This window comes from Schistocerca piceifrons, chromosome 8 (assembly GCF_021461385.2).
Source record: "Schistocerca piceifrons isolate TAMUIC-IGC-003096 chromosome 8, iqSchPice1.1, whole genome shotgun sequence".
Lineage (NCBI taxonomy): Eukaryota > Metazoa > Arthropoda > Insecta > Orthoptera > Acrididae > Schistocerca > Schistocerca piceifrons.
The window spans coordinates 330,270,163-330,295,818 of NC_060145.1; the positions used below are offsets into that span (position 1 = coordinate 330,270,163).

General features: G+C 41.1%; 1 protein-coding gene across 1 annotated transcript in view; it reads left to right on the forward strand.

The window, feature by feature from the left end:
- Positions 1–25,365, forward strand: part of LOC124712007 (CUE domain-containing protein 2) — a 108,384-nt gene extending 83,019 nt beyond the window's left edge. Inside the window, exons 7-8 of the mRNA XM_047242295.1 lie at positions 3,526–3,706; positions 24,241–25,365. Of these exons, the coding sequence (XP_047098251.1) occupies positions 3,526–3,672 (147 nt within the window). The 3' untranslated portion in view covers positions 3,673–3,706; positions 24,241–25,365. The remainder of the gene's footprint in view (positions 1–3,525; positions 3,707–24,240) is intronic.
- The last annotated feature ends 291 nt before the right edge of the window (positions 25,366–25,656 follow it).

The following is a 25,656-nucleotide window of genomic DNA, read 5'->3' on the forward strand; positions in this document are numbered from 1 at the left end:
TCACTGTTTGGTCCCATAACACCTCTCAATCAATCAATAGCTGTTAATAGTGTAACTTCTAGTAACAGAAAGTCCTTTCCGATGTTCTGTGTTTGTGGATGACTACTTGGTCCTTTGTTCAGCTTCTATCCTTGCACGACAACCTATCAGTTGTGAATGACTGTTAAAATGTTGGAGGATGGGTGATGAAGAAAGTTTTCAATTTTTCAGCAGACAAGGGAAATTCCCCTCACACCCACCTTAGTTTTAGTGGTAAGAGGTCCCAGTGGCCAGCCTGACAAAAACTGAACACAAATCAAGCATGCAAACAGGGAGATGATGTACAGAACTGTGAAAAAAAGTGAAATAGAAACAGTGGACAGTCCAAGCTTAACAGGTGCAACATTGAGCGAAGAGCAAAAGCAAAGGCGTCATGTTTAAGTGGTCACTGTTTTGAACTGCATCGCGGGCAAACCGGGTTCTAAACCCCATCGTGCTATTTATTTTTATTTATTTATTTATTTTCGCAACTTTATGAACTGTCTGATCAGTCATTGAAATGTTTGTTCTCTTTCTGTACTCTTGGCAGGTGTCACATTATACATTGGTTATAGAATATATGTCACGTGGTAAGTATTATTACCATTGCAAGTAAATGTGACAGCAGGCGAGAAGCCACATAGATGTCTCACAGAAATGAAAACATTTAAACAGATGCGAACTATGTTATAACAGAGGAATTAGAGTGTCAAAACTTCCAAAATGGAATGCAACTTTAAAAATGTTGAAAACATATGTGTTGACAGAGCACAGAGAAACTGCATGATTGTGAAACTGGTGCGTTCCTTTATTGCAGGTTTATGTGACGAACTATGATGTTTTCATCTTTTCTCTGGGAATGATCACATTCACATTCATATGAACACCTAAATCAGGCAAGGAAGCATATCTCACCCACTCACCAGACATACAAATTAGGTCCTATCATATGACATACGTACTGCCACTAATGTCATGTATGACACCCCAGACATTCCGTTGACTTGTCATTTTGTCATCAAAGGTTTGTGATTGAAAAGCCTCTTCCTTTCGGCTGCTGATAGAGTACTTGTGCAGAATCATCTTCCACTATGGGTCTCTTGCTCACATCTTGCTGTTGCAAACAAATGTTACACCACGACACAAACACAGATTTGAATACAGTGAACAGGAAGAAAAAGTAAAATAAATAAAGGTATGAGGGAGTTTTGAAAATGGATCATCTGCTTTACAGTCCGACACCGTAACCACTCAACCACGATGCAGTTGTTTCTGTTCTTTGCTCAATGTAGCACTTGTTAAGCTTAGACTGTTCACTATTTCTTTTCTTTTTTTTCACACACACACACACACACACAATTCAGTATACCTTCTTCCTGTTTTCATGCTTGATCTGTGTTCAGATTTTGACCAGCTGTCTGCTGGACCCTCTTACTACTAAATCGGACAGTGGTGTGATGGGGAGTTTCCTTTGTGAGAAGACTCTGTATGTCCTTTTTAACTATTCACCTTCTGTTTTTAAACTCCCTGCATTTAGTATGAGGGACATTGTTTTTAATTTTAAATTGACTTTTAAGTTTTCTGGGCCTCAAATTTATTCTTAAACTTAATTGGTTGTCAAACCTTATGGACCTGAAAGCACAATGCCTAAAAACAAAACATTTTAAAATGTTGTAGCCATAGCACATGGGAAGCAGACAGAATCTGTATGCACCAGTTTTATGAAGCATTTCTGCATCTTGACTTCATTGTTGGTGCATGGTATATGGGTCTGCATGACTCTCCTATTTAAAAATGTGTGGCATACTGCACCATGTAGGATTATGCTGGCTACTGGGCCTTTAAAAGTGGGCCCCAGTCTCTGCACTGAGACTTATGAGTCATAACTTAACGTCAAGTGATGCCAGTCTTGTAAAATATGAGTGTTGATACCTAGTAAGGTTCCTGAACTGGTAAATCAACAAGCCAAGGTGTCTGACAAAATGTAGCAACACTGCCATGCTTGGTGGCTCCCTACTGTTGATCCCAACCTTCCCAGCTTCTCTTCACCATTCACTGTTTGCCTAGCAGCCACCCATGATGGAAGTCCCAATCACCACTACTGCCAAATGTGAAATTCATTCAGTTATCTGGTTCTTAAACACAAAAGGGGTTCCACATGTAGGCATCCATTGTTAGTTGTGTGAACTTTATGGCGAAAGTATTGGCCATTCAACCTGACCGTCAATCACAAACGGGGCTGTCAACAAGTTCGAGAGACTACTGCTTGAGATCAAAGGCTTACCAACCATGAACTGGCTGTTTGGGTTCTTGAGATTTGTGCTAGCTCAATGGCAGAATTTTGGCCGAGAAATTGGTGAGCCTCAAGGTGTGCACATAATGGGTCTCATGAAGACAACAAATAGTAGAATGTCAACTGTGCCCACCAATTTCTTCCACAGTCTGAAGACAACAGGGAGTAATTGTTGAAATCAATAGTTACGGCCATAGAACTTGCATGCCTTCTCTTCAGTTTGTGCAAGATACTAAGAAACTTGAAACATTAGTTTTCCACATGTGTCGCCACTGTTCTCACATATGGCTTCAGAAAGATGACAAATAGATTGTGCTGTGTCTGTTATAAATGATTTTTGATTGGTACAAGTGTCAGGGACCCTGTGACTCAATAGTGTAACTTACGTTGGAGAGTGTGCAGTTTTCAGGATATTACTTTCACAGAAATTGTTTCTGTTATAGCAGTGAAAAGGGACAGTTTCCTGTATATTATCTTAATGCACACTATTTCTGGTGTTATTCTCTCATCTCTCCTCAAAACACACCAGATTTTAAAAAAATCATATTTTACTAAATCCTTCTAGAATTTTGTGTGTGGTGTGTATATTTACCCCTTTGTTTACTGTAATGCGCAATTTCATTTTGCTACATCTCACTCTTTTCTGTCTAACCATGATATGTCTCCTGGGGGAACCTATAAAGAAATCAGTAACACCAAGTCTAATGAACAATCCATGTAATTTTTTATAAGACTTCATAGTCACCATTGACTGTAACAGCTTTTTTTTTTTCAGCATTATGCTAATTACCAAGTGGTGTACAGTAAAAGACTGTACTTTACATGACAACGAGTTAGTTCCCATGTAAAGAGTGTACAAGAATAGTGATCTATGTTAAAGATGTTAACTTTGGTAACTATAGGTTATGTATGTTGACATGTTCTTGTAGTTAAAAGACTCAATATACAAATACAATGATGACATGTGTACATGTCATACGACTTTTGGATTTGAAGTATGCTAAATCACAGTCTTCTTCAGTATACCACTTGATAATGACCCAAATGCCAAAATTGCAATATTGCAAATAAATAATTTTTTACAGTCAGTGATGACTTTGATGTCTTTTCAAAAATTTTGCCTGACTGTCTACACGAACCATGAGATGTTAATCAATTTCTGTAATGTTTCTGTTCAAAGTTTTAATGGAGTTGGTATTTCTCATTGATCACAGGAGCCTAAGAAACTGGTGAGGTATCGTGACAACAAGATTGTCAGTCTTAAAGGAGAACGTTTCACTGAAGTTAAAAAAGATGATGAAGAAGATGTGAAAAAAACATACGTGAGCATCAAGCCAGCAAGGCAGTATCGTTTCCACTGATATTCCTCCTAGAGCTTATTTGCTCCACAGAAAGGTATGATTCATGTTTAAGTTGTGGGTGGTAAATATCCAACTAAGGATAAGTGAATGTAAAATAATTTACTGTGGAAAGTTAAAAAATTCCTCAATAGAAGCTTTACAGTTATGACTCTGATAATCTTGCTGTTTTTCCAGTTTGCCATACAGCTTAGGAAAAACATTGCATTCCAGACATTTTCTCTCTCTCTCTCTCTCTCTCTCTCTCTCTCTCTCTCTCTCTCTCTCTCTCCCCCTCTCTCTCTCTCTCTCTCTCTCTCTCTCTCTTTCTCTCTTTCTCTTTCTTTCTTCACACTGACTTTGTAATCAATTGCAAACTGTTACGTGATACTTCCAGTACACATTATTCATTTATATGTCCTTCTGGTTGTTACACAACCTCTGCTGTGACATTTTTAGGGCTGTAATTCGTAGTAGTTCTGCGTAATAGTATTAAAATAGTCCAACATAAATCAAGAATATTTTTATTGATTGCTACTTGATTTTGAAAAACTGAATACCATTGTTCTCAGGACTGCTCCAAATTTTTCAATTTCAATGTTACTCTTAACTGACTGTAATAATTAAAGCTTATCACTGTTTATGGGATTGATAAGTATTTGATATGAAAAAGAAATTGATTGTTAGTCATTTGAATTAATACAAATCTGAAACATATGTAGTTCTTTTGATTTTGCATTGTGGTTGCTGTCCCTGCCAGTTGACACTGCACTGGAGGCAGATGAGCTGGCATGGTTATTGCAGTGGAATTGTGTGGACAAGTGCCATGGTGGGTGCATGCAACATGTGGTGTGGGCAGACCCTCCGGTGGAAGTGTTTACCTGCAGGTGACAGTAAACCAGACGGGGCAGTTCTAACGCAGAGTTAACAACCGTGGATCTCACCTTGTGCCTCAGGCCAGTTGCCGCTTCCATGTGCTAAGTCATCGGCCGTCCATACCAGCCATGTGTTGTGTTTATCCTTGTGCATACATCTATATGATTACAGACTTCCTATTTCCCCATAGATTCACTCAGATGGCAAATGTTCATTTCCTCTTAGGGGGTGCTGTTCCCTTGCTTGTTGTCGAGTAACTCTCGGCCTGTTTAGTACCATTGCTGACAGTATTGCTGAGTGGCATTCTCACACTTGTACAAGTGCTGAAGTGGCAACGAAGGACATTCTTACACATGTAATGCTTCCAATTTTTTCTTCCTCTTTCATAATATTAACTGAGTGCCACTATGGACATGGAATTTATACATACTAAATGATTAATGGAAAATCTCATATAAGATGTGAAACAAATACTAACAAAGAGATAGAGGGGCTGGCCAGTACTTACCTCAGCTCAGTACAGCCGATAGATACACATAAAACAGAACTGAAAATTTACATTCCTAGCTTTCGGAACTTTGTTCCTTCATCAGGGAGGAGAGAGGGGAAAAAAGGGAAGAAGGGAAAGTGGATTCAGTTACTCACAACCCAGGTTATGAAGCAACAGGGAAAGGTAAACAGGGAGGATAGCAAGGATGGAGGCATGGTTGTCAGAGGGTAGCCAAAGATATTCAGCTTCAAACCAAAGAGGATGCATACAGAAGTAAAGAGGTATATAGTATAAAGATAAACACAACTATGTAGGATGAAAAGATACGTGAATGGCTAAAGAGGAAAGGGAAAGAGGAGAAGACTGAAGAGTGAATGGGAGTGAGGTTGTTTAATGTAGGTTCAGTCCAGGGGGATGGCGGGATGAAAGGATGTGTTGGAGTGCAAGTTCCCATCTCCGCAGTTCAGAGGGACTGGTGTTGGGTGGGAGAAGCCAAATGGCACATACAGTGTAGCAGGTTCCTAGGTCCTTAGAATTATGCTGGAGGGCATGCTCCGCTACTGGGTATTGGGCATCTCCTAGGCGGACAGTTCGTCTGTGTCCGTTCATGCGCTCAGCCAGTTTGGTTGTTGTCATGCCAATGTAAAAGGCTGTGCAGTGCAGTCATGTCAGTTGATAAATGACATGTGTAGTTTCACACGTAGCCCTCCCTTGAATTGTGTATGTTTTACCAGTAGCGGGGCTGGAGTAGGTGGTTGTGGGGGGATGCATGGGGCAGGTTTTGCAGCGGGGTCGGTTATAGGGGTAGGAACCGCTGGGTAGAGAAGGTAGTCTGGGAATATTGTAGGGTTTAACAAGGATGTTACGGAGGTTAGGGGGGCGACGAAAGGCAACTCTGGGTGGTGTGGGGAGAATTTTGTCAAGGGATGATCTCATTTCAGGGGTTGACTTGAGAAAGTCATATCCCTGGCGGAGTAATTTGTTGTTGTTTTCGAGGCCCACGTCGAACACTGTTTGCCAGTTTCAACAAGTCTATGGACAAATGGGAAAATTAGCTCCACTAGTTCATGCCGCACTGCTAGGTAGGCCATATCATCAATCCAGTCAACAAAACTGCCATGTTATTGTGCCGCAGCATGGTGTTGTATGATGATGTGCAAAATTTGAAGCTCTCCACTGATCCCAAGAAACTCCTCTTTGACAAATTTTATTGGTTGCTTTCGGACATCGAACCTGTGTGTTGGTGTCTTGGTTGCAGTTTAACCCGCACTACAATGGTCTCTAACAGTCATACGTAGCCTGGATCACCAATTTGCACCGAGCGAGGTGGCGCAGTGGTTAGCACACTGGACTCGCATTCTGGAGGACGACAGTTCAATCCCGTCTCCGGCCATCCTGATTTAGGTTTTCCGTGATTTCCCTAAATCGTTTCAGGCCTTTGAAAGGGCACGGCCGATTTCCTTCCCCATCCTTCCCTAACCCGAGCTTGCGCTCCGTCTCTAATGACTTCGTTGTCGACGGGACGTTAAACACCACTAACCTAACCTAACCAATTTGCAGAGAGTCTGTATCCAAGTGTCACTTAAAAGTGCCCGAAATGTGTTGCCTTATTTGCAGACTCGCTATTTCAACTTTGTCCAGATTGCGGAACCATAGCTTACAGCAGTGGCAAGGGATGACCTTTCCAACAATTGGCTGGTGGCGCAATTAGGTAAACATGGTAAACAGCCCCCTTTGCCCCAGGTGGCCTTCCCTGTAGCCAGGTTACCATGTGTTGATGCTGTTGATGATTCTGGTTCAAAGGCATCATACTGCTGTCTGTAAGCAGTGTCAAGTTTGGTGGGTTTGCATCCATTGACTTGTCATAATTCCCTCCCAAAGTGTAAGGTCCGTGATGTTGCTCGCCTTGTGCTCATTGAGTGAACCAGCAGTCCTGCCCCGATTATCTTTTGGTACATGTTTTGCATGATTGCCCGCATGTGGAGGCCATGTGTGAGGTACGCCATCTGGTGGGCCATTGAACATTGTGACAGTTGCTGAGCCATCAGTCATCAGATGACCCTGTGTTTTCACTGTCTACAACATCCCACACAGGTCTCTCTTGGTATTTTGCTATGTTGGTAGTGAATAGGCACATGATTGAATTTCAGATAGATACTAGAGTGATACTCAGCCTCATTAGCTTAGATACGCACAGGCTCTTGGGCTGTCTGGTGTTCAGCAGCCATTATATCAGGATGTGTTGTATAGTAAATCATGTAAGAATGTGGAATGGTAACTTAAATTGTTATGGTCAATTCATTGTTGCCTCCTCTGGTGATCGGTTCGGTGCCTGAGTCTCCAGAAAAATATTTTTTAGGTAGAAGCATTATCTGTTTTTTGCTTCCATATAGTTGACATAGTCCATTTAGTGTCTCAATCGGTTCCTTTTCTGGATTTGGGCTCCTTACTACAGTCAAACAACCAGCTGTTCAAGAATTTTGAGGTCCACATTTCTCTTAAACTGTCAGCAGTGCTTAAATTTTGTCGCCCCCAACCCATTCCCTTCTCCATGCACAACAAGATAAGAGACTGCATTGCAGTGTTGGCAGGCTCAGGACCTCATTTCTCCTGTTTTGTTCAGTCGATAGGCCACCCCTTTGATGGTGATTCAGAAGCCTAGTGATGCTGTGCATCTTTGCGGTGATTTTAGACAGATGGTCATTGCGCAGTGTGTCACAGAATCATGTGCAATTCTTCTGCCGAAGGAGTTGGTGAAGTTTCTGTATGGACCATTATTTTTCACAAGTTACATTCACAATACATACTTGTAGTTTCCATTGGTTCTTGAGCTTTCTTGGAACTCAGCACCCTCTGTGGACTTTACCAGTTTACTCACTTGCCTTTTGGAATCTCATCTGGTCTGTGGATTTTCAATGAGCTTTTCAGTCATTCGAGCAGTGTTTGTGCTTTGCTCCCTGTTTATCTTCTTTTACACTGGTTAAACCCTTAATTCCTGGCATGTGACGTGTCCCAGTATGGCATTGGTACAGTTTTGCCTCATCACAACCAAGATGGTACTGAACAGACTGTTGCTTATCCATCAAATATGCTTTCTGCAGCACAGCATAATTATTCACAGGTCAAAAAGGAGGCACTCACTACTATTTTTTGAATTAAAAAGTTTCATGTTTTCTTATATGGTGCACAGTTCCCCCTTATCACCAACCACAAGCCACTGATTCCCTTATCTAGCGGTCAGTAGCAATCAATATGTGCAGTCCAGCAGCATGTTTGCAAGGCCACCAGTCACAGAGTCTCATGGATTTGTAGCATCTGAAGTCACATACTGCAGACCACCCATGGCTCATTGTATTTTCCCCTGGGATTGCTGTTTGGAGTAGGTCTTAGTCCAGCAGCAGGGAGAGCTGCCAAGTGTCATCGTGAGTGACAAAGGTTGGCGGTTGTCTGTGGTGGATGTCAGTTGAGAGCAGGTGAGGTGTCATGCAAATCAGTTATGCCTGCACATAGTCAGGTCATCACAACATGGTCTTCCAGTCAGCCAGGTGGTACGGTTGGTCACAATGTCGTTCACAATTGCAGCAGTGTGCTTTTCCATTGCTGCCCCCTTGAACCCTTCACTGCCCCTACTCCCCCATCCCGCCCCCTCCCCCCCTCTTCACCTGAGGTGTAGGGCCCCAGCGAGGCTTGCTCCTGTGCCTCCCAATGTAGAGTCCATGGACTTCGACATGCCATCCTCTTATGCCTCCTCTCTCCCCTAGCCATCGGATTTGCCCTCCCATCCGCCATTGCTACTAGATCGACTGTTGCCCACCTCCTTGCCCTTCTACCGCTCTGGCAGCATTGGCATTGTCTGCATTGGCGGCTGGTCCACTGACTGAGTCTCTGCCACTCTTCCAAGTTCTGCAGTGGAGGTGGCGGCCAAAGCCAGGCCATTTTCAGTGTTATGTGAACTTTTCAGGGGAGAGGGATTTAGTATCTTCATCAGCAGACATCGCAATGCAGGCAGATAAGCTGGTATAATTATTGTGGCAGATTTGTGTGGACAGTTGCCGTGGGAGGCAAATATAGACTTGTGGCATGGGCAGATCTGCTGATAGAAGTGTTTAAATGCAGGTGACAGTAAGCCAAGTGGCGCAGATATAATGCTATGTTCAACAACCACAGACCCCCGTGTGGCACCTCGAGCCGTATGCGTTTTCTGTGTGCTCGGTCATCAGCCACCTGCACCAGAAGTCTGTTGTGTTTAATCCTGTGTACATCCGTACACAATTTCTGACTTTCTGCTTCCTCATAGACTGAATCACACAGTAAGTTTTGATTTCCATTTTCAGGGTTCAGTTCCTCAGCTTGTTGTCAAGCCACCGTCGGCCCATTCCGTATCTTATGCTGACAGTGTTGTTTAACAGCATTGACATGCCTCTGCAGATACAAATCTAGTGTACGTGCTTCTTACATTATGTTAACTTTAAAGCCTCCATTAGTAAAATTTTCATCCTGATATATCCTTACTTTCAAAAGTACTCCAGTCTGGACATTTTATTGCACTTACAAAATAAAACATGACAAATTTTAGTGTCTATAAATTACTTTCAACAGAATAAATATAGGTTTCACAGTACTGGAAACAGTGAAATGAACTAAAAGTCTGCCGGCTGAAGTGGCCGAGCGGTTAAAGGCGCTACAGTCTGGAACCGCACGACCGCTCCGGTCGCAGGTTCGAATCCTGCCTCGGGCATGGATGTGTGTGATGTCCTTAGGTTAGTTAGGTTTAAGTAGTTCTAAGTTCTAGGGGACTTATGACTGCAGCAGTTGAGTCCCATAGTGCTCAGAGCCATTTTGAACTAAAAGTCTTTTTCAGAGAACACTACATTTTGGAAGCCGTCCTTCAAATGTTGTTGTTGTTGTTGTGGTCTTCAGTCCTGAGACTGGTTTGATGCAGCTCCCCATGCTACTCTATCCTGTGCAAGCTTCTTCATCTCCCAGTACCTACTGCAACCTACATCCTTCTGAATCTGCTTAGTGTATTCATCTCTTGGTCTCCCTCTACGATTTTTACCCTCCACGCTGCCCTCCAATGCTAAATTTGTGATCCCTTGATGCCTCAAAACATGTCCTACCAACCGATACCTTCTTCTAGTCAAGTTGTGCCACAAACTTCTCTTCTCCCCAATCCTATTCAGTACCTCCTCATTAGTTATGTGATCTACCCACCTTATCTTCAGCATTCTTCTGTAGCACCACATTTCGAAAGCTTCTATTCTCTTCTTGTCCAAACTAGTTATCGTCCATGTTTCACTTCCATACAAATACTTTCAGAAACAACTTCCTGACACTTAAATCTATACTCGATGTTAACAAATTTCTCTTCTTCAGAAACGATTTCCTTGCCATTGCCAGTCTACATTTTATATCCTCTCTACTTTGACCATCATCAGTTATTTTACTCCCTAAATAGCAAAACTCCTTTACTACTTTAAGTGTCTCATTTCCTAATCTAATTCCCTCAGCATCACCCGATTTAATTTGACTACATTCCATTATCCTCGTTTTGCTTTTGTTGATGTTCATCTTGTATCCTCCTTTCAAGACACTGTCCATTCCGTTCAACCGCTCTTCCAAGTCCTTTGCTGTCTCTGATAGAATTACAATGTCATCGGCAAACCTCAAAGTTTTTACTTCTTCTCCATGAATTTTAATACCTACTCCTAATTTTTCTTTTGTTTACTTTACTGCTTGCTCAATATACAGATTGAATAACATCGGGGAGAGGCTACAACCCTGTCTCACTCCTTTCCCAACCACTGCTTCCATTTCATGCCCCTCGACTCTTATAACTGCCATCTGGTTTCTGTACAAATTGTAAATAGCCTTCCGCTCCCTGTATTTTACCCCTGCCACCTTCAGAATTTGAAAGAGAGTATTCCAGTTAACATTGTCAAAAGCTTTCTCTAAGTCTACAAATGCTAGAAACGTAGGTTTGCCTTTTCTTAATCTTTCTTCCAAGATAAGTCGTAGGGTCAGTATTGCCTCACATGTCCCAACATTTCTACGGAATCCAAACTGATCTTCCCCGAGGTCCGCTTCTACCAGTTTTTCCATTCGTCTGTAAAGAATTCGCGTTAGTATTTTGCAACTGTGACTTATTAAACTGATAGTTTGGTAATTTTCACATCTGTCAACACCTGCTTTCTTTGGGATTGGAATTATTATATTCTTCTTTAAGTCTGAGGGTATTTCGCCTGTCTCATACATCTTGCTCACCAGATGGTAGAGTTTTGTCATGACTGGCTCTCCCAAGGCCATCAGTAGTTCTAATGGAATGTTGTCTACTCCCGGGGCCTTGTTTCGACTCAGGTCTTTCAGTGCTCTGTCAAACTCTTCACGCAGTATCTTATCTCCCATTTCGTCTTCATCTACATCCTCTTCCATTTCCATAATATTGTCCTCAAGTACATCGCCCTTGTATAAACCCTCTATATACTCCTTCCACCTTTCTGCCTTCCCTTCTTTGCTTAGAACTGGGTTGCCATCTGGGCTCTTGATATTCATACAAGTGGTTCTCTTTTCTCCAAAGGTCTCTTTAATTTTCCTGTAGGCAGTATCTATCTTACCCCTAGTGAGACAGGCCTCTAAATCCTTACATTTGTCCTCTAGCCATCCCTGCTTAGCCATTTTGCACTTCCTGTCGATCTCATTTTTGAGACGTTTGTATTCCTTTTTGCCTGTTTCATTTACTGCATTTTTATATTTTCTCCTTTCATCAATTAAATTCAATATTTCTTCTGTTACCCAAGGATTCCTATTAGCCCTCGTCTTTTTACCTACTTGATCGTCTGCTGCCTTCACTACTTCATCCCTCAGAGCTACCCATTCTTCTTCTACTGTATTTCTTTCCCCCATTCCTGTCAATTGTTCCCTTATGCTCTCCCTGAAACTCTCTACAACTTCTGGTTCTTTCAGTTTATCCAGGTCCCATCTCCTTAAATTCCCACCTTTTTGCAGTTTCTTCAGTTTCAATCTGCAGTTCATAACCAATAGATTGTGGTCAGAATCCACATCTGCCCCTGGAAATGTCTTACAATTTAAAACCTGTATCCTAAATCTGTCTTACCATTATATAATCTATCTGGTACCTTTTAGTATCTCCAGGATTCTTCCAGGTATACAACCTTCTTTTATGATTCTTGAACCAAGTGTTAGCTATGATTAAGTTATGCTCTGTGCAAAATTCTACAAGGCGGCTTCCTCTTTCATTTCTTCCCCCCAATCCATATTCACCTACTATGTTTCCTTCTCTCCCTTTTCCTACTGACGAATTCCAGTCACCCATGACTATTAAATTTTCGTCTCCCTTCACTACCTGAATAATTTCTTTTATCTCGTCATACATTTCATCAATTTCTTCATCATCTGCAGAGCTAGTTGGCATATAAACTTGTACTACTGTAGTAGGCATGGGCTTTGTGTCTATCTTGGCTACAATAATGCGTTCACTATGCTGTTTGTAGTAGCTAACCCGCACTCCTATTTTTTTTATTCATTATTAAACCTACTCCTGCATTACCCCTATTTGATTTTGTATTTATAACCCTGTAATCACCTGACCAAAAGTCTTGTTCCTCCTGCCACCGAACTTCACTAATTCCCACTATATCTAACTTCAACCTATCCATTTCCCTTTTTAGATTTTCTAATCTACCTGCCCGATTAAGGGATCTGACATTCCACGCTCCGATCCGTAGTCGCCAGTTTTCTTTCTCTTGATAGCGACGTCCTCTTGAGTAGTCCCCGCCCGGAGATCCGAATGGGGGACTATTTTACCTCTGGAATATTTTACCCAAGAGGGCGCCATCATCATTTAATCATACAGTAAAGCTGCATGTCCTCGGGAAAAATTACGGCTGTAGTTTCCCCTTGCTTTCAGCCGTTCGCAGTACCAGCACAGCAAGGCCGTTTTGGTTAATGTTACAAGGCCAGATCAGTCAATCATCCAGACTGTTGCCCCTGCAACTACTGAAAAGGCTGCTGCCCCTCTTCAGGAACCACATGTTTGTCTGGCCTCTCAACAGATACCCCTCCATTCTGGTTGCACCTACGGTACGGCCATCTGTATCGCTGAGGCACGCAAGCCTCCCCACCAACGGCAAGGTCCATGGTTCATGGGGGGCCTTCAAATGTATGTGGTGCAAAAATGAATGAAAGTTTATGTAGCATTAATAAGAAACATGATGGCTTCAAACAGCAATTACAAAGGATATTAATGTCAGATTTTGTTAATATGTTACATGTAAAGCATCTGTATTATTATATTGATTGTCCTGTAATACCACACGGTAAATCTTTCAGGATTAATGGTGTGCAGGAAGGGCATTCAGGTGGAAAACAGGAGCCTACTATATGTACACAGTTTATTTAATGTATTCAGATGTTACAGACATCCCTGTTTCATGTTCGTTGCCTGACAAAAAACGTGCTCAGAAAAGGAGTAGTAAATGAAATGAAACTTTTGGGTAGAGATGGTTCATGATATTAATTCAGCGATTACAAAATTGAGTCAGATTTACAAAGAACTTTGCATTACGAGCTCACTTACCAGTAGGACGTTGTACTTCCTCTGGCCTGGATGTGCACAATGATCCAGTTGGGATGGGTGTCATAAAGCTGTAATAGCCTCTTGAGGCACTTTGGCACACCGCGACCATAACTGGTCTCTATATCCTGGATACTAGCACTGGGCCTGGCCCCACACATTTTCTATCGGAGACAAATTTAGGTAGCTTGCCGGCCGTAGGAGTACCTCAACTCCATAGATACGTACCACATTTGGATGAGCATTGTCCTGTCAAAAAATAGCACCACTATACTGTCACATCAGAGGCAAAATGTGAGGGCAGAGGATGTCCCAGTGTACCATTGTGTCATCAGAGTTTCCTCGATCACTACCATCTGTGACCTGAAGTCGTACCCGATGACTCCCCATACCGTGATGCCAGGTGCAATGCCATTGTATTTCTGCAAAACTGTGGAAGAATGGTACCTCTACCCAGGTCGTCGCTATACTTGCTGACGATAATCGTCGGAGGTAGTGTGAAACTGCTGTTCATTGAAAATTACCGAATACATCGCAACTCACTTTGTCTGCAGCCCGGATTTCCTGATCGTGGCACCAATCCAAATGCATCTGTTTATGTTGTATTAATGACAGCCTACACATATAACGATAATTCCCTAGTTCGGCTACTACTAGTCACTGACCAGTGTGTGGAACTACAAAGCATTACTTATTCTTAGACAGCAAGTGCAAATATGGGAGGTTACAGTGTACTCAATAAATTACACAGCGATTAGCACTTGTGGCGGTCAGACGTGATCGACTAGAAACGTGACGACAAGTGTGCCTACCTTGTGTTCCCATACAGTCCACTGTCACATCTCAATGCCTTGCAAATCTGGATATTGCACAATAGCTGGCCAAATGGAGGCCCACAGTGAGGCCCTTTTGCCACTCTGGCCGACAGTGCCGTCTCACACGAGTACACGGTATCTTCGTGACCTTCACAGTGGTGACTCGACATCTGATGCAGTTCGTGCCCCTCGTATACCGTACCAGCGCTGATTATATCACTAAACAATAACACTAACACACTATGGTGGCCACTCTACTTGTCACAAGGATTGCTTGCATCCCCACTGATCGTGTGTACATGTACAGAGTTACACTGACATCTGACGATGTCATCTGGGTGTTTTGTCAGACAGTGTATATTCTTTTCTTTGAATACTGTCTGATCTGTGTCCTCTGTGTGAACGGACTTTACCAGTTTGATGTACTTAACTTCTTCGTTCTTGTGTGATTTAAGTCATTAAATAATAAATGTGTTATGGTCACATCCTTGGGTGCCTTGTGCTCTTACGCAATAATACACCAGCCTTTGTAGATTCTGTGAGGATACTGACATGACATCTGAAACAGGCACACACAAACTTCCGCAGTAGACGTTTTCAGAGAAATTGGTATCCTATGCATAATTCTCTTCAAATCAGAATGTAACAAAAGAAACATGACTTGTCAAAGTGGACACCCTGTGACTGCGTTTTGAACTAATTCACATGTTTGGTCAGTCAATGCTTTCTTCCACAGTACTGAATGTTGATGTCACAGGTCATCCCTGTTTTCAAGAAGGGACGACGAACAGATGTGCAGAACTATAGACCTATATCTCTAACGTCGATCAGTTGTAGAATTTTGGAACATGTATTGTGTTAGAGTATAATGACTTTTCTGGAGACTAGAAATCTACTCTGTAGGAATCAGCATGGGTTTCAAAAAGACGGTCGTGTGAAACCCAGCATGCGCTATTCGTCCATGAGACTCAGAGGGCCATAGACACGGGTTCACAGGTAGATGCCATGTTTCTTGACTTCCGCAAGGCATTCGATACAGTTCCTCTCAGTCATTTAATGAACAAAGTAAGAGCATATGGACTATCAGACCAATTGTGTGATTGGATTGAAGATTTCCTAGATAACAGAACACAGCATGTCATTCTCAATGGAGAGAAGTCTTCCGAAGTAAGAGTGATTTCAGGTGTGCCGCAGGGGAGTGTCGTAGGACCGTTGCTATTCACATTATACATAAATGACCTTGTGGATGACATCAGAAGTTCACTGAGGCTTTTTGCAGATGATTCTGTGGTATATCGAGAGGTTGTAACAATGAAAAATTGTACTGTAGCGAATTGATGCACGGAGCAGGGAATGGCAATTGAATCTCACTGTAGACAAGTGTAATGTGCTGCAAATACATAGAAAGATAGATCTCTTATCATTTAGCTACAAAATAGCAGGTCAGCAACTGGAAGCAGTTAATTCCATAAATTATCTGGGAGTACGTATTAGGAGTGATTTAAAATGGAATGATCATATAAAGTTGATCGTTGGTAAAGCAGATGCCAGACTGAGATTCATTGGAAGAATCCTAAGGAAATGCAATCCGAAAACAAAGGAAGTAGGTCACAGTATGCTTGTTCGTCCACTGCTTGAATACTGCTCAGCAGTGTGGGATCCGTACCAGATAGGGTTAATAGAAGAGATAGAGAAGATCCAACAGAGAGCAGCGCACTTCGTTACAGGATCATTTAGTAATCGCGAAAGCGTTACGGATATGATAGAGAAACTCCAGTGGAAGACTCTGCAGGAGAGTAGATGTAGAGACGTTCAGTAGCTCGGTACGGGCTTTTGTTGAAGTTTCGAGAACATACCTTCACCGAAGAGTCAAGCAGTATATTGCTCCCTCCTACGTATATCTCGCAAAGAGACCATGAGGATAAAATCAGAGAGATTAGAGCCCACACAGAAGCATACCGACAATCCTTCTTTCCACGAACAATACGAGACTGGAACAGAAGGGAGGACCGATAGAGGTACTCAAAGTACCCTCCACCACACACGGTCAGGTGGCTTGCAGAGTATGGCTGTCAATGTCGATGTTGATGTCGATGTGCAGTTGTTTTCTTCAATACAGGTCATGAAGGTGACTGGCATTACACTGTAAATTTTGCATTAACTGGATTTCTTGTGTGATATATGGGCCACTGTAGAATTAACACTGAATCTCTTTCAATCACTGAACTTTTTGTACAGAAGTGTTGAGTCATTGACAGGCACACACAAAAGAGAAGGAAAACTTGGTGGGTCTGGTCTGTGTCGCATACAATCATCACTGTGCAGGGGTACATACATGTGCGCACACACACACACACACACACACACACACACACACATATATATAATAGAGGGAAACATTCCACGTGGGAAAAATATATCTAAAAAGAAAGATGATGAAACTTACCAAACAAAAGCGCTGGCAGGTCGATAGACACACAAACAAACACAAACATACACACAAAATTCTAGCTTTCGCAACCAATGGTTGGATGGATATGTGTGTGTGTGCGAGTGTATACCTGTCCTTTTTTCCCCCTAAGGTAAGTCTTTCCGCTCCCGGGATTGGAATGACTCCTTACCCTCTCCCTTAAAACCCATATCCTTTTGTCTTTCCTTCTCCTTCCCTCTTTCCTGACGAGGCAACCATTGGTTGCGAAAGCTAGAATTTTGTGTGTATGTTTGTGTTTGTTTGTGTGTCTATCGACCTGCCAGCGCTTTTGTTTGGTAAGTTTCATCATCATATATATATATATATATATATATATATATATATATATATATATATATATATTAGAGGGAAACATTCCACATGGGAAAAATATATCTAAAAACATTGAAATGTCTGCTTGCGTCTGTGTATGTGCGGATGGATATGTGTGTGTGTGTGTGTGTGTGTGTGTGCAAGTGTATGTGTATGTCCCTTTTTTCCCCCTAAGGTAAGTCTTTCCACTCCCGGGATTGGAATGTTTCCTTACCCTCTCCCTTAAAACCCACATCCTTTCGTCTTTCCCTCTCCTTCCCTCTTTCCTGATGAGGCAACAGTTTGTTCCGAAAGCTTGAATTTCGTGTGTATGTTTGTGTTTGTTTGTGTGTCTATTGACCTGCCAGCATTTTCGTTCGGTAAGTCACATCATCTGTGTTTATATATATATATATATATATATATATGTGTGTGTGTGTGTGTGTGTGTGTGTGTGTGTGTGTGTGTGTGTGTGTGTGGATGGATATGTGTGTGTGTGGGAGTGTATACCCGTCCTTTTTTCCCCCTAAGGTAAGTCTTTCCGCTCCCGGGATTGGAATGACTCCTTACCCTCTCCCTTAAAACCCACATCCTTTCGTCTTTCCCTCTCCTTCCCTCTTTCCTGATGAGGCAAGAGTTTGTTGCGAAAGCTTGAATTTTGTGTGTATGTTTGTGTGTCTGTCGACCTGCCAGCACTTTCATTTGGTAAGTCACATCATCTTTGTTTTTAAATATATATATATATCTGTGTGTGTGTGTGTGTGTGTGTGTGTGTGTGTGGGCGTGGGCGCGCACGCGTCCACTTGCTTGCCTTTGTTTGTTAGTACTCTACCTCAAGAAAGTATTTATGCCAAAAGTCGAAAGTCTTCTTTCTCTTTTTTTGTCTGCCTGTCAGTGACTCAATGTTTCTGTTATTTGAGAAGTGGCCTCCTGTATTTCTAAATTATTTACATTCTACCAGAACTTTCCTACTATAAAAATGCAATATTAACTAGCTTTCAACCCTCACTTTTCTTGCACAGATACCCAAACACACTATTGTGGCTGTGACAACACTAATTATTAAAGAGCAATTACTTGAGATGATGGATGTGGGGAGGGGGTAGGGAAGAATGCATGAGCCAAGGAGGGGGTAACAGGGTAGTGCAAGGCAGGAGCGGAAAAGACAGAGGGAGAGGGAGAAGGAGGGAGCATATACCTACATGGGGGAGGAGGAAGAGTGGTGGGAGAAGGCAGTATACAGTCTGGACAGGGAAGGAATGGTATGGACCTTGAGGGAAGATAAAAGGGAAAAGGTGAGGTGAGGCAGTGGAAAATAGATTTGCAGAATTTATGTCAGAGATACTGTGAGAGTGCAGGATATGCTGGAAAGACAATTTCCAACCACATAGTTATGCAGCTGTTAATGTCATTTGAAAAGTGAAAATGTAAAACATCGGCATTTTTCCGTAAAACATATTTTCCATGCCATTGTGTTCTCCATATCTGTTGCATGTACCTAGATATAATCCAAGTGTCAAATCACAGAGAAAATCTCCAGGTGCCTAATCAAAGAGAATGTCTTTTAAACATGTTTTAGTAGCTGGTGATTGGTCTTTGTGCCAAATATGCTTCTCTGTGGAGTTCTGAAATTTAAGAAATATGAGAAATGGTTTTTGTTGACTATAGTTCTACTAGTTAAAAATCTGACGCTATATTTCTGTTTGTGTAGCACCACAAATAAACCGTAGTTCCTCAGTACTAATGGCACTTGGAACAAGAACTTTCTTTCTGCTTTTCTGTCAAAAACTGCAATTTTTGAGACCTTGATTGTGTACAAAACACAAGTTTGATGCTTGCAAAGAAGAAAACAGCAATCAGCCACTGTTAATAATGCTTTTTATTTGCACAAGTAGCGCCAATACCTTTTCCTTCCTGGCAGGTTCATCTTCAGATGGCTGTTCATGTTTATATTACATTTGTTGTTGTTTACATTAGGTGTTCCTAAAAACACAGCCAACACCAATGTAAACAACAACAAATGTAATATAACTATAAACAGCCATCTGAATATGAACCTGCCAGTTTGTAACGGCACTATTTGTGTTAATAAATAGTACTGTTTTCTTCTTTGCGTCAATCAACTTGTAGAAACTTTCTTATTGTCATTGAGACCTAGTCAGTTATGGTACTTAGAATGTTCCTAATGAAGTATTTAATATATAATTTGTCTCATTTTTTGTGGTGATGCAGTGAACAGCATAATTTAATTGTATCAAAAAAAAAAAAAAAAAAAAAAAAAAAAAAAAAAAAAAAAAAAAAAAAAAAAAAACCTTCTCAAGTTTTTAAATACAAATCATTTATGTACAAACAGACACATAGTTTTTTTTTTTCATTCTCCTGACAAATGTCAGATTTGGCATTTAGAATGTTTGCATGTGTGTTGTAATGTGCAGCATGTTTGGCAACTAAAGGGCCAAGTTTGCTGTTTGCCACAGTTTGGCAGTAGGCATTCATGCAAGTAGACAGTTAGCTACATGTCATGCCCACATAGAACGCTCCACAAAAATTGCAGCACAGCTGTTACATAACATGGTAGTTTCACAAGTGGCCTGCCTTTTAATATGTAGCAAATACCTTCGACTAGACTGTGGTAGGTGGCAGTGGGTGGGGGACAGGTGTTGCACCTGAGTTGTTCATGAGGTATCGGGTGCGGGATTGCACTGTGGTGGGAAGTGGTGGATGGGTGTACGAGACAGGTCTTACACCTGGCTTGTCAAAGGAATGACTGGTGGGGTACAGTATTGGGATGGATAAGAATATTGTTTAGGTTGGGTGGGCAGCAGAACTTTGGTGATGTGGATACTATTTTGGGTAGGCTATCCCTCATCACAGTCCACAACGAGATGTAGTCGAAGCCATGTTGAAGGATGTGGTTGAGCTTTTCATGATCAAGTTGATACTGGATGATCAGAGGAGTACTGTTTGTCAACTAGTTAACAGGTTTACTGGTGTCAGAAGAGGAAATGGCACAAGATAGATGTTAATGGATGAGTTGAATAGGATATTGTTTGTCAATAAAGCCTCTGGTAAAGTTTTCAGCATATTTCGATATTAACTGCTTTCCACTGCAGGTGTGGCATCTAGAGGTGGCAAGGCTATAACGAGGAGACTTTTTAACATGGAGTGTGTGAAGTGGAGGTACTGTTGGTGGTTGGTGCACTTTATATGAAATTAAACTGTCATTGGCAACTTGCTAAGTTTTTATTTCTTCTTTCTGAACTTTAATTTCCAAATTCGTCCAGTTCTCTTTACTACTTGCTCAGTGTACAGATTGAAAAACATCGAGTGTAGGCTGCAGCCCTCATCAACCACTGCTTTCCTTTCATGACCTTCAACTCACGTAACTGCAGTCTGTTTCTGTACAAGATGTAAATAACCGTATGGTCCCTGTATTTTATCTTTCCTACATTCAAAATTTCAAAGACTGTAATACGTTCCACATTGTCAAAGGCTTTTTCTAAATCTACAAGTGAATGTAAGCTTTGTCTTTCTTCTACCTGTCTTGTAAGATCAGCCATAGGTTAAGTATTATCTCGCCTATTCCTACAGTTGTTTGAAACCACCCCTCCCCTCCACTCACCGGGCACTGGGTGTTTGTTTTGTCCTCATCATTCCATCATCTTTCATGAAAAGTGGTGATATTGGGTTGTGCTCAGATTGGGAATGTGTAGGGGCACTGATGACCATGCAGTTGAGTGTCCGACAAACCAATCATCATCATCATCATCATCTTTAAAACCCAAATTTGAAGTGACCAGACCATGGTGCATGGAGAAAGAATGAGTATCCAAATAGACAAGTAACACTATGGGCTTTATTAGGCACAGCATAAATACACACACATGCAATAGTTGACTGGGCTACTGTCGCATTAGATACTGAAAAGCACAACTGGAATTTTTGTATTTAGTAACACAGCTACTCTCAGGAAGTTATTTGATGACAATAGGGGTCTTGATGGAAACACAATCACTGTGAATGATAGTCTAATGTCTGTCTGCAGACAGGCCACAGGCTGGACTACTGTCCGGCATACACATCTGATAAAATCTATGTGGTAGTTCTGCACCAAGTTCTCAGAGACGATAGTCGACGAGGTGAAGGCTTGTTGTCGGCCAGCTGATTGCTCAGGAGGACGAAGCAGGTGAAGTCGTCCTGGATTGGCATTTGCAGCTCGATCCTGAGTCAGCATCTGTATTAGTTCTGGTTCGGTGGCTCGAACTGAACTGGCTCACTGTGGAAGTGCAGCAGCATAAATACTGTGGCGGCAGAGGAATACGGTGCAGCCTTCTTGCGAGCATGTGACCTAGCAAGTGCGAGTAGTGCTGTGATTCTCAATTGGCAATAAACAAGATGCTTGTCATTGACAGGGGTGCTGCAGGTTGCAGTGTAGGCTGCCATAGTTTCTTGTGACATCAGCTTTCTGTTGGTGTTGGTCTGGACTGTTCTGTTTGTTCCTCGATTATGTGACATCGACAGGCCTGTAATTCGGCAACCTGCGACAACAATCTATATTGGTGGCAGATTGCATGTAGGAAACAGTAAAACTGATCTTCACCAAGGTCAGCCTCTACCATTTTATCCATTCTCCTCTAAATTATTCATGTCAGTGTTTTGCAACCATGACTGGTTTGGTAGTATTCACACCTACCAACACCTGCCTTCTTTGGAATTGGAATTATTACATTATTCCTGAAGTTGAAAGGCGTTTTGTCTGTCTTGTATATATTGCACCTCAGGTGGAATAATTTTTGCTGTGACTGGCTCTCCCAGGGATTTCAGTAATTCTGAGAGAATGTTGTCTACTCCAGGGGCCTTGCTTTCACTTAGGTCTTCCAGTGCTGTGCCAAATTCCTCTCCATAGTCATATCACCTTTGTTACCTTCACCTTCTGTTCCTATAATGTGGTTTTTAAGTACGTTCCCCTCGTGTAGACCCTCAACATACTCTTTCCACCTTTCAGCTTTACCTTCTTTGCCTAGCATTGGCTTGCCATCTGAGCTTTTGGAATCCATACAGTTGCTTCTCTTTCCTCCAAAGGTCTGTGTAATGTCCTATAGGCAGCAATCTATCTTTCCCATAGTTATGCTTATTTCTACATCCTTGCATTTGTCTTCTAGTCATTCCTGCTTAGCCATTTGGCACATTATGACAAACTTATTCCATTTCACCTGCTTTATTTCCTGCATTTTTATATTTTCTAGATTCAGTTTCTTATGAGTTATTCAGTGATTTGTACTGGGCCTTCTCTTTTTTCTAATTCTCTGCTGCCCCCATTTTCATCCCTCAGCGTTGCCCATTTGTTTCCTATTGTGTTCCTTTCCCCTCTTTCAGTCCAGTGTTGCTTAATGCTCCCTCCAAAACTCTCAACAACCTCTGGTTCTGAGATCCCTACCCTTACCTCTTCAGTTTTAGTCTGCTGTTCATAACCAATAAATTATGTTCAGAGTCCACATCTGTCACTGGAAATTACTTACAGTTTAAAATTTGGTTTTGAAGACTCTGTCTTACTATTATATAATCAATCTGAAACCTTGAAAGGTTCACAGAACTTTCCCTTGTATACAACCTACTTTCATGATGTTTACGCCAAGTGTTAGTGATTATTAAATTATGCTCTGTGCTTGCAAAATTCTACCAGACACCTTCCTCTTCCATTCCATTCCCCAGTCCATGTTCCCCTACTGGTTTTCATTCTCTTTCTTCTCTACTGCTGAATTTCAGTCACCCGTCACAGTTTAAATTTTCATATCCTTTAATTATCTGAATAAGTTCCTTTATCTCATCGTACATTCTTCCCAGATCTTCATTAGCATATAAACTTGTACTACAGTGATGGTTGGTGGTTTCTTGACTACCTTGATTACAATAATCCATTCACAATCAGTTCATCCCACCGTATGGAACTTCGGTCTGCCCATTTTCCTTTTCAGATTCTCTAACCTATTTACCTGATTAATGAATCTAACATTCTATTCTCCAACCCATAGAATGTCAGTTTTGTTTTTCTTGAGGATATCCTCCTGAGTAGTCTCCACCCAGGGATCTGAATGGGGATGTATTTCACGTCCTGAATGCTTTACCCAAGAGGACACCATCATCATTAACCCCCGTACAAAGCTGCATGCCTTGGGAAGAGGAGAGGGAGGGGGTGGGGGCTGTAGTTTTGCCTTGCTTTCAGCCATTCACAGTACCAGCACAGGAAGGCTACTGACATGTTGGTTAATGTTACAAGACCAGATCAGTCAATCATCCAGATTGTTGTCCAAGCAATTACCGAAAAACTACTGTCCGTCTCAGGAACCGTGGGTTAGTCTGTCCTCTCCACAGATACCTGATACAACTGCACATTAACTTCGCGCAGGTGGCCTGCAAGCTTTAATTCATAAAGGCACATAATGAGAACAGGTATTGCAGCTGATGTATTAATAGACTTCAGGCTGTATTTGTCATTTTATAATGAGACTAGATATTGACTTGATTTTTTGCCAGGTATTTTCATCTTTCCACAGTTACATTTCTTCTTGTTCCTAAGTTTATGACTAAGTGTGTACTGTTGTATGCATTGCAGGCAACATTTAAAAGAATGAAGACATTTAGCACCCACTCTCCATGGCCGTGGAGTTATTATCTTTCTTTCTTTCTGTACTGCCTGTCATTTCAGTGGCATTTCGCAGTCATACATATGCTTAGATTGTCATTAATATTTGGCTTCAAAAATTATAAGACTGCATATGGCTTTCTGCACTATTTGTTTGTTAGAGTTCATGTTCTATCTTGCATTTTGAACTTCAGTATCTCTGGATGTCACATTCATATTTATTGATTTGTATGTGTTTTTAAAGTCATTATCTGCTAGTTACATTTTTGTTCCATGATGGTGATTCACTGTTCTGATCTGTTCATTATATAATGATGTTTCACTCTTGTAATCAATTTACTATATAATGATAGCTCACTTTTATTATGTGTTTATAATATAAAAATGTTACAGGTATTTTAGCATCATCTTTCTGGTTAGAGGAATGGGAAATAAAAGAGAGGCCGCACAAAGAGATGTGATTTTGAAAGAAAGGTATTGTTTCAAAGAAGAGAATTTATCTTTGCAGCTAATCTGAAGAATGAAGTTTTACAGATTGGACATAGTGAAAATATTACAGAAAATATTTATGCATTCCTTTCTGTTTGAAGGCAGTTATACTTTGCGCATGAACTTTATGTGCCATTACTATTCTTGAGCTTTAACTGTTTTCTCTTCTGAAATTTTGTAATATTCTTTTTAATATACAGATCTGAAATGTGACATTTTGGAAAGACTGGACAATTTTCCCCACACTTTATAACTTGTACAAGTTTTGACACAGCACTGTCTCTGCCAAGAATGTATTTATAATTATTACTTCTTAGCGAGAATGCAACTGAACATTGCTTTTGTCGGATGCCATCACCGAAGTGTTCATTAATATTTCTGAATAGTAATAGGGTCTAACAGTATTCTTGCTGCAGTCTGTACCACTAATGCCAAGCATTAGAGACCTATTTAATGTTCCTTAGAAGATAGTTTCCTCACTATGCTTATTTTATTTGTATATACACTTATTTAGACTACATGCGCATAGTTGGAGGAATAATAATGGACACTGCAGGGTATTCTGGCATCAAGAAATTTACCTTTTTTCAGCCAGTCATCCAGTATTGAATTGCTCTGTTACATGAACTTTCATACGGCACAGCAGTAATTGCTGATATTGCAGTGCAGACATTTTATATAATTGTGTGCATAATTATTTATACGAATTTTGTTACGTGTAAAAAGTGTTGTGTGTTTCTTATACTTGTTTAATTGTATGTCACAAAAAAGACGTCATAAATTGTTTAGTACGAGACAGTTCCATATAAAATGGAACATGATATTATCAGAGTATTCTTTGTATTTATCATGTGAATTACTCAGATATTTTTCTCATTTTTAAGGCACGTTAACCTATGCTCTGGTAGACTGTATTTTTTCATTGATGGGAGTACTCTTTGTACTGGAGCATTTTTCCCTTGTTACGTGTGTGTGTGTGTGAGTGTGTGAGTGAGTGAGTGAGAGAGAGAGAGAGAGAGAGAGAGAGAGAGAGAGAGGGGGGGGGGGAGACTGAGAGACTGAGTGCTAGTATTGTTTATTTGAATGAGTGAAAGAATCATTTGTTTGATAGTGTCACAGTTATAAGTTTCTTATGTCATAGCTTGCCATTATTGATCATAGAAGTACTTTATTTATCTAATTATTTTTTGTAATTTTTTTATTTGATGTTTTTTGTTACAGTTTATACATATGTGAGTGTCATAGATATTATCCAATTGTAAAACTCAGTATTCACGACTGAGAATATAAAGCAGCTACTAATTTAAAAAAGGAAAGCTA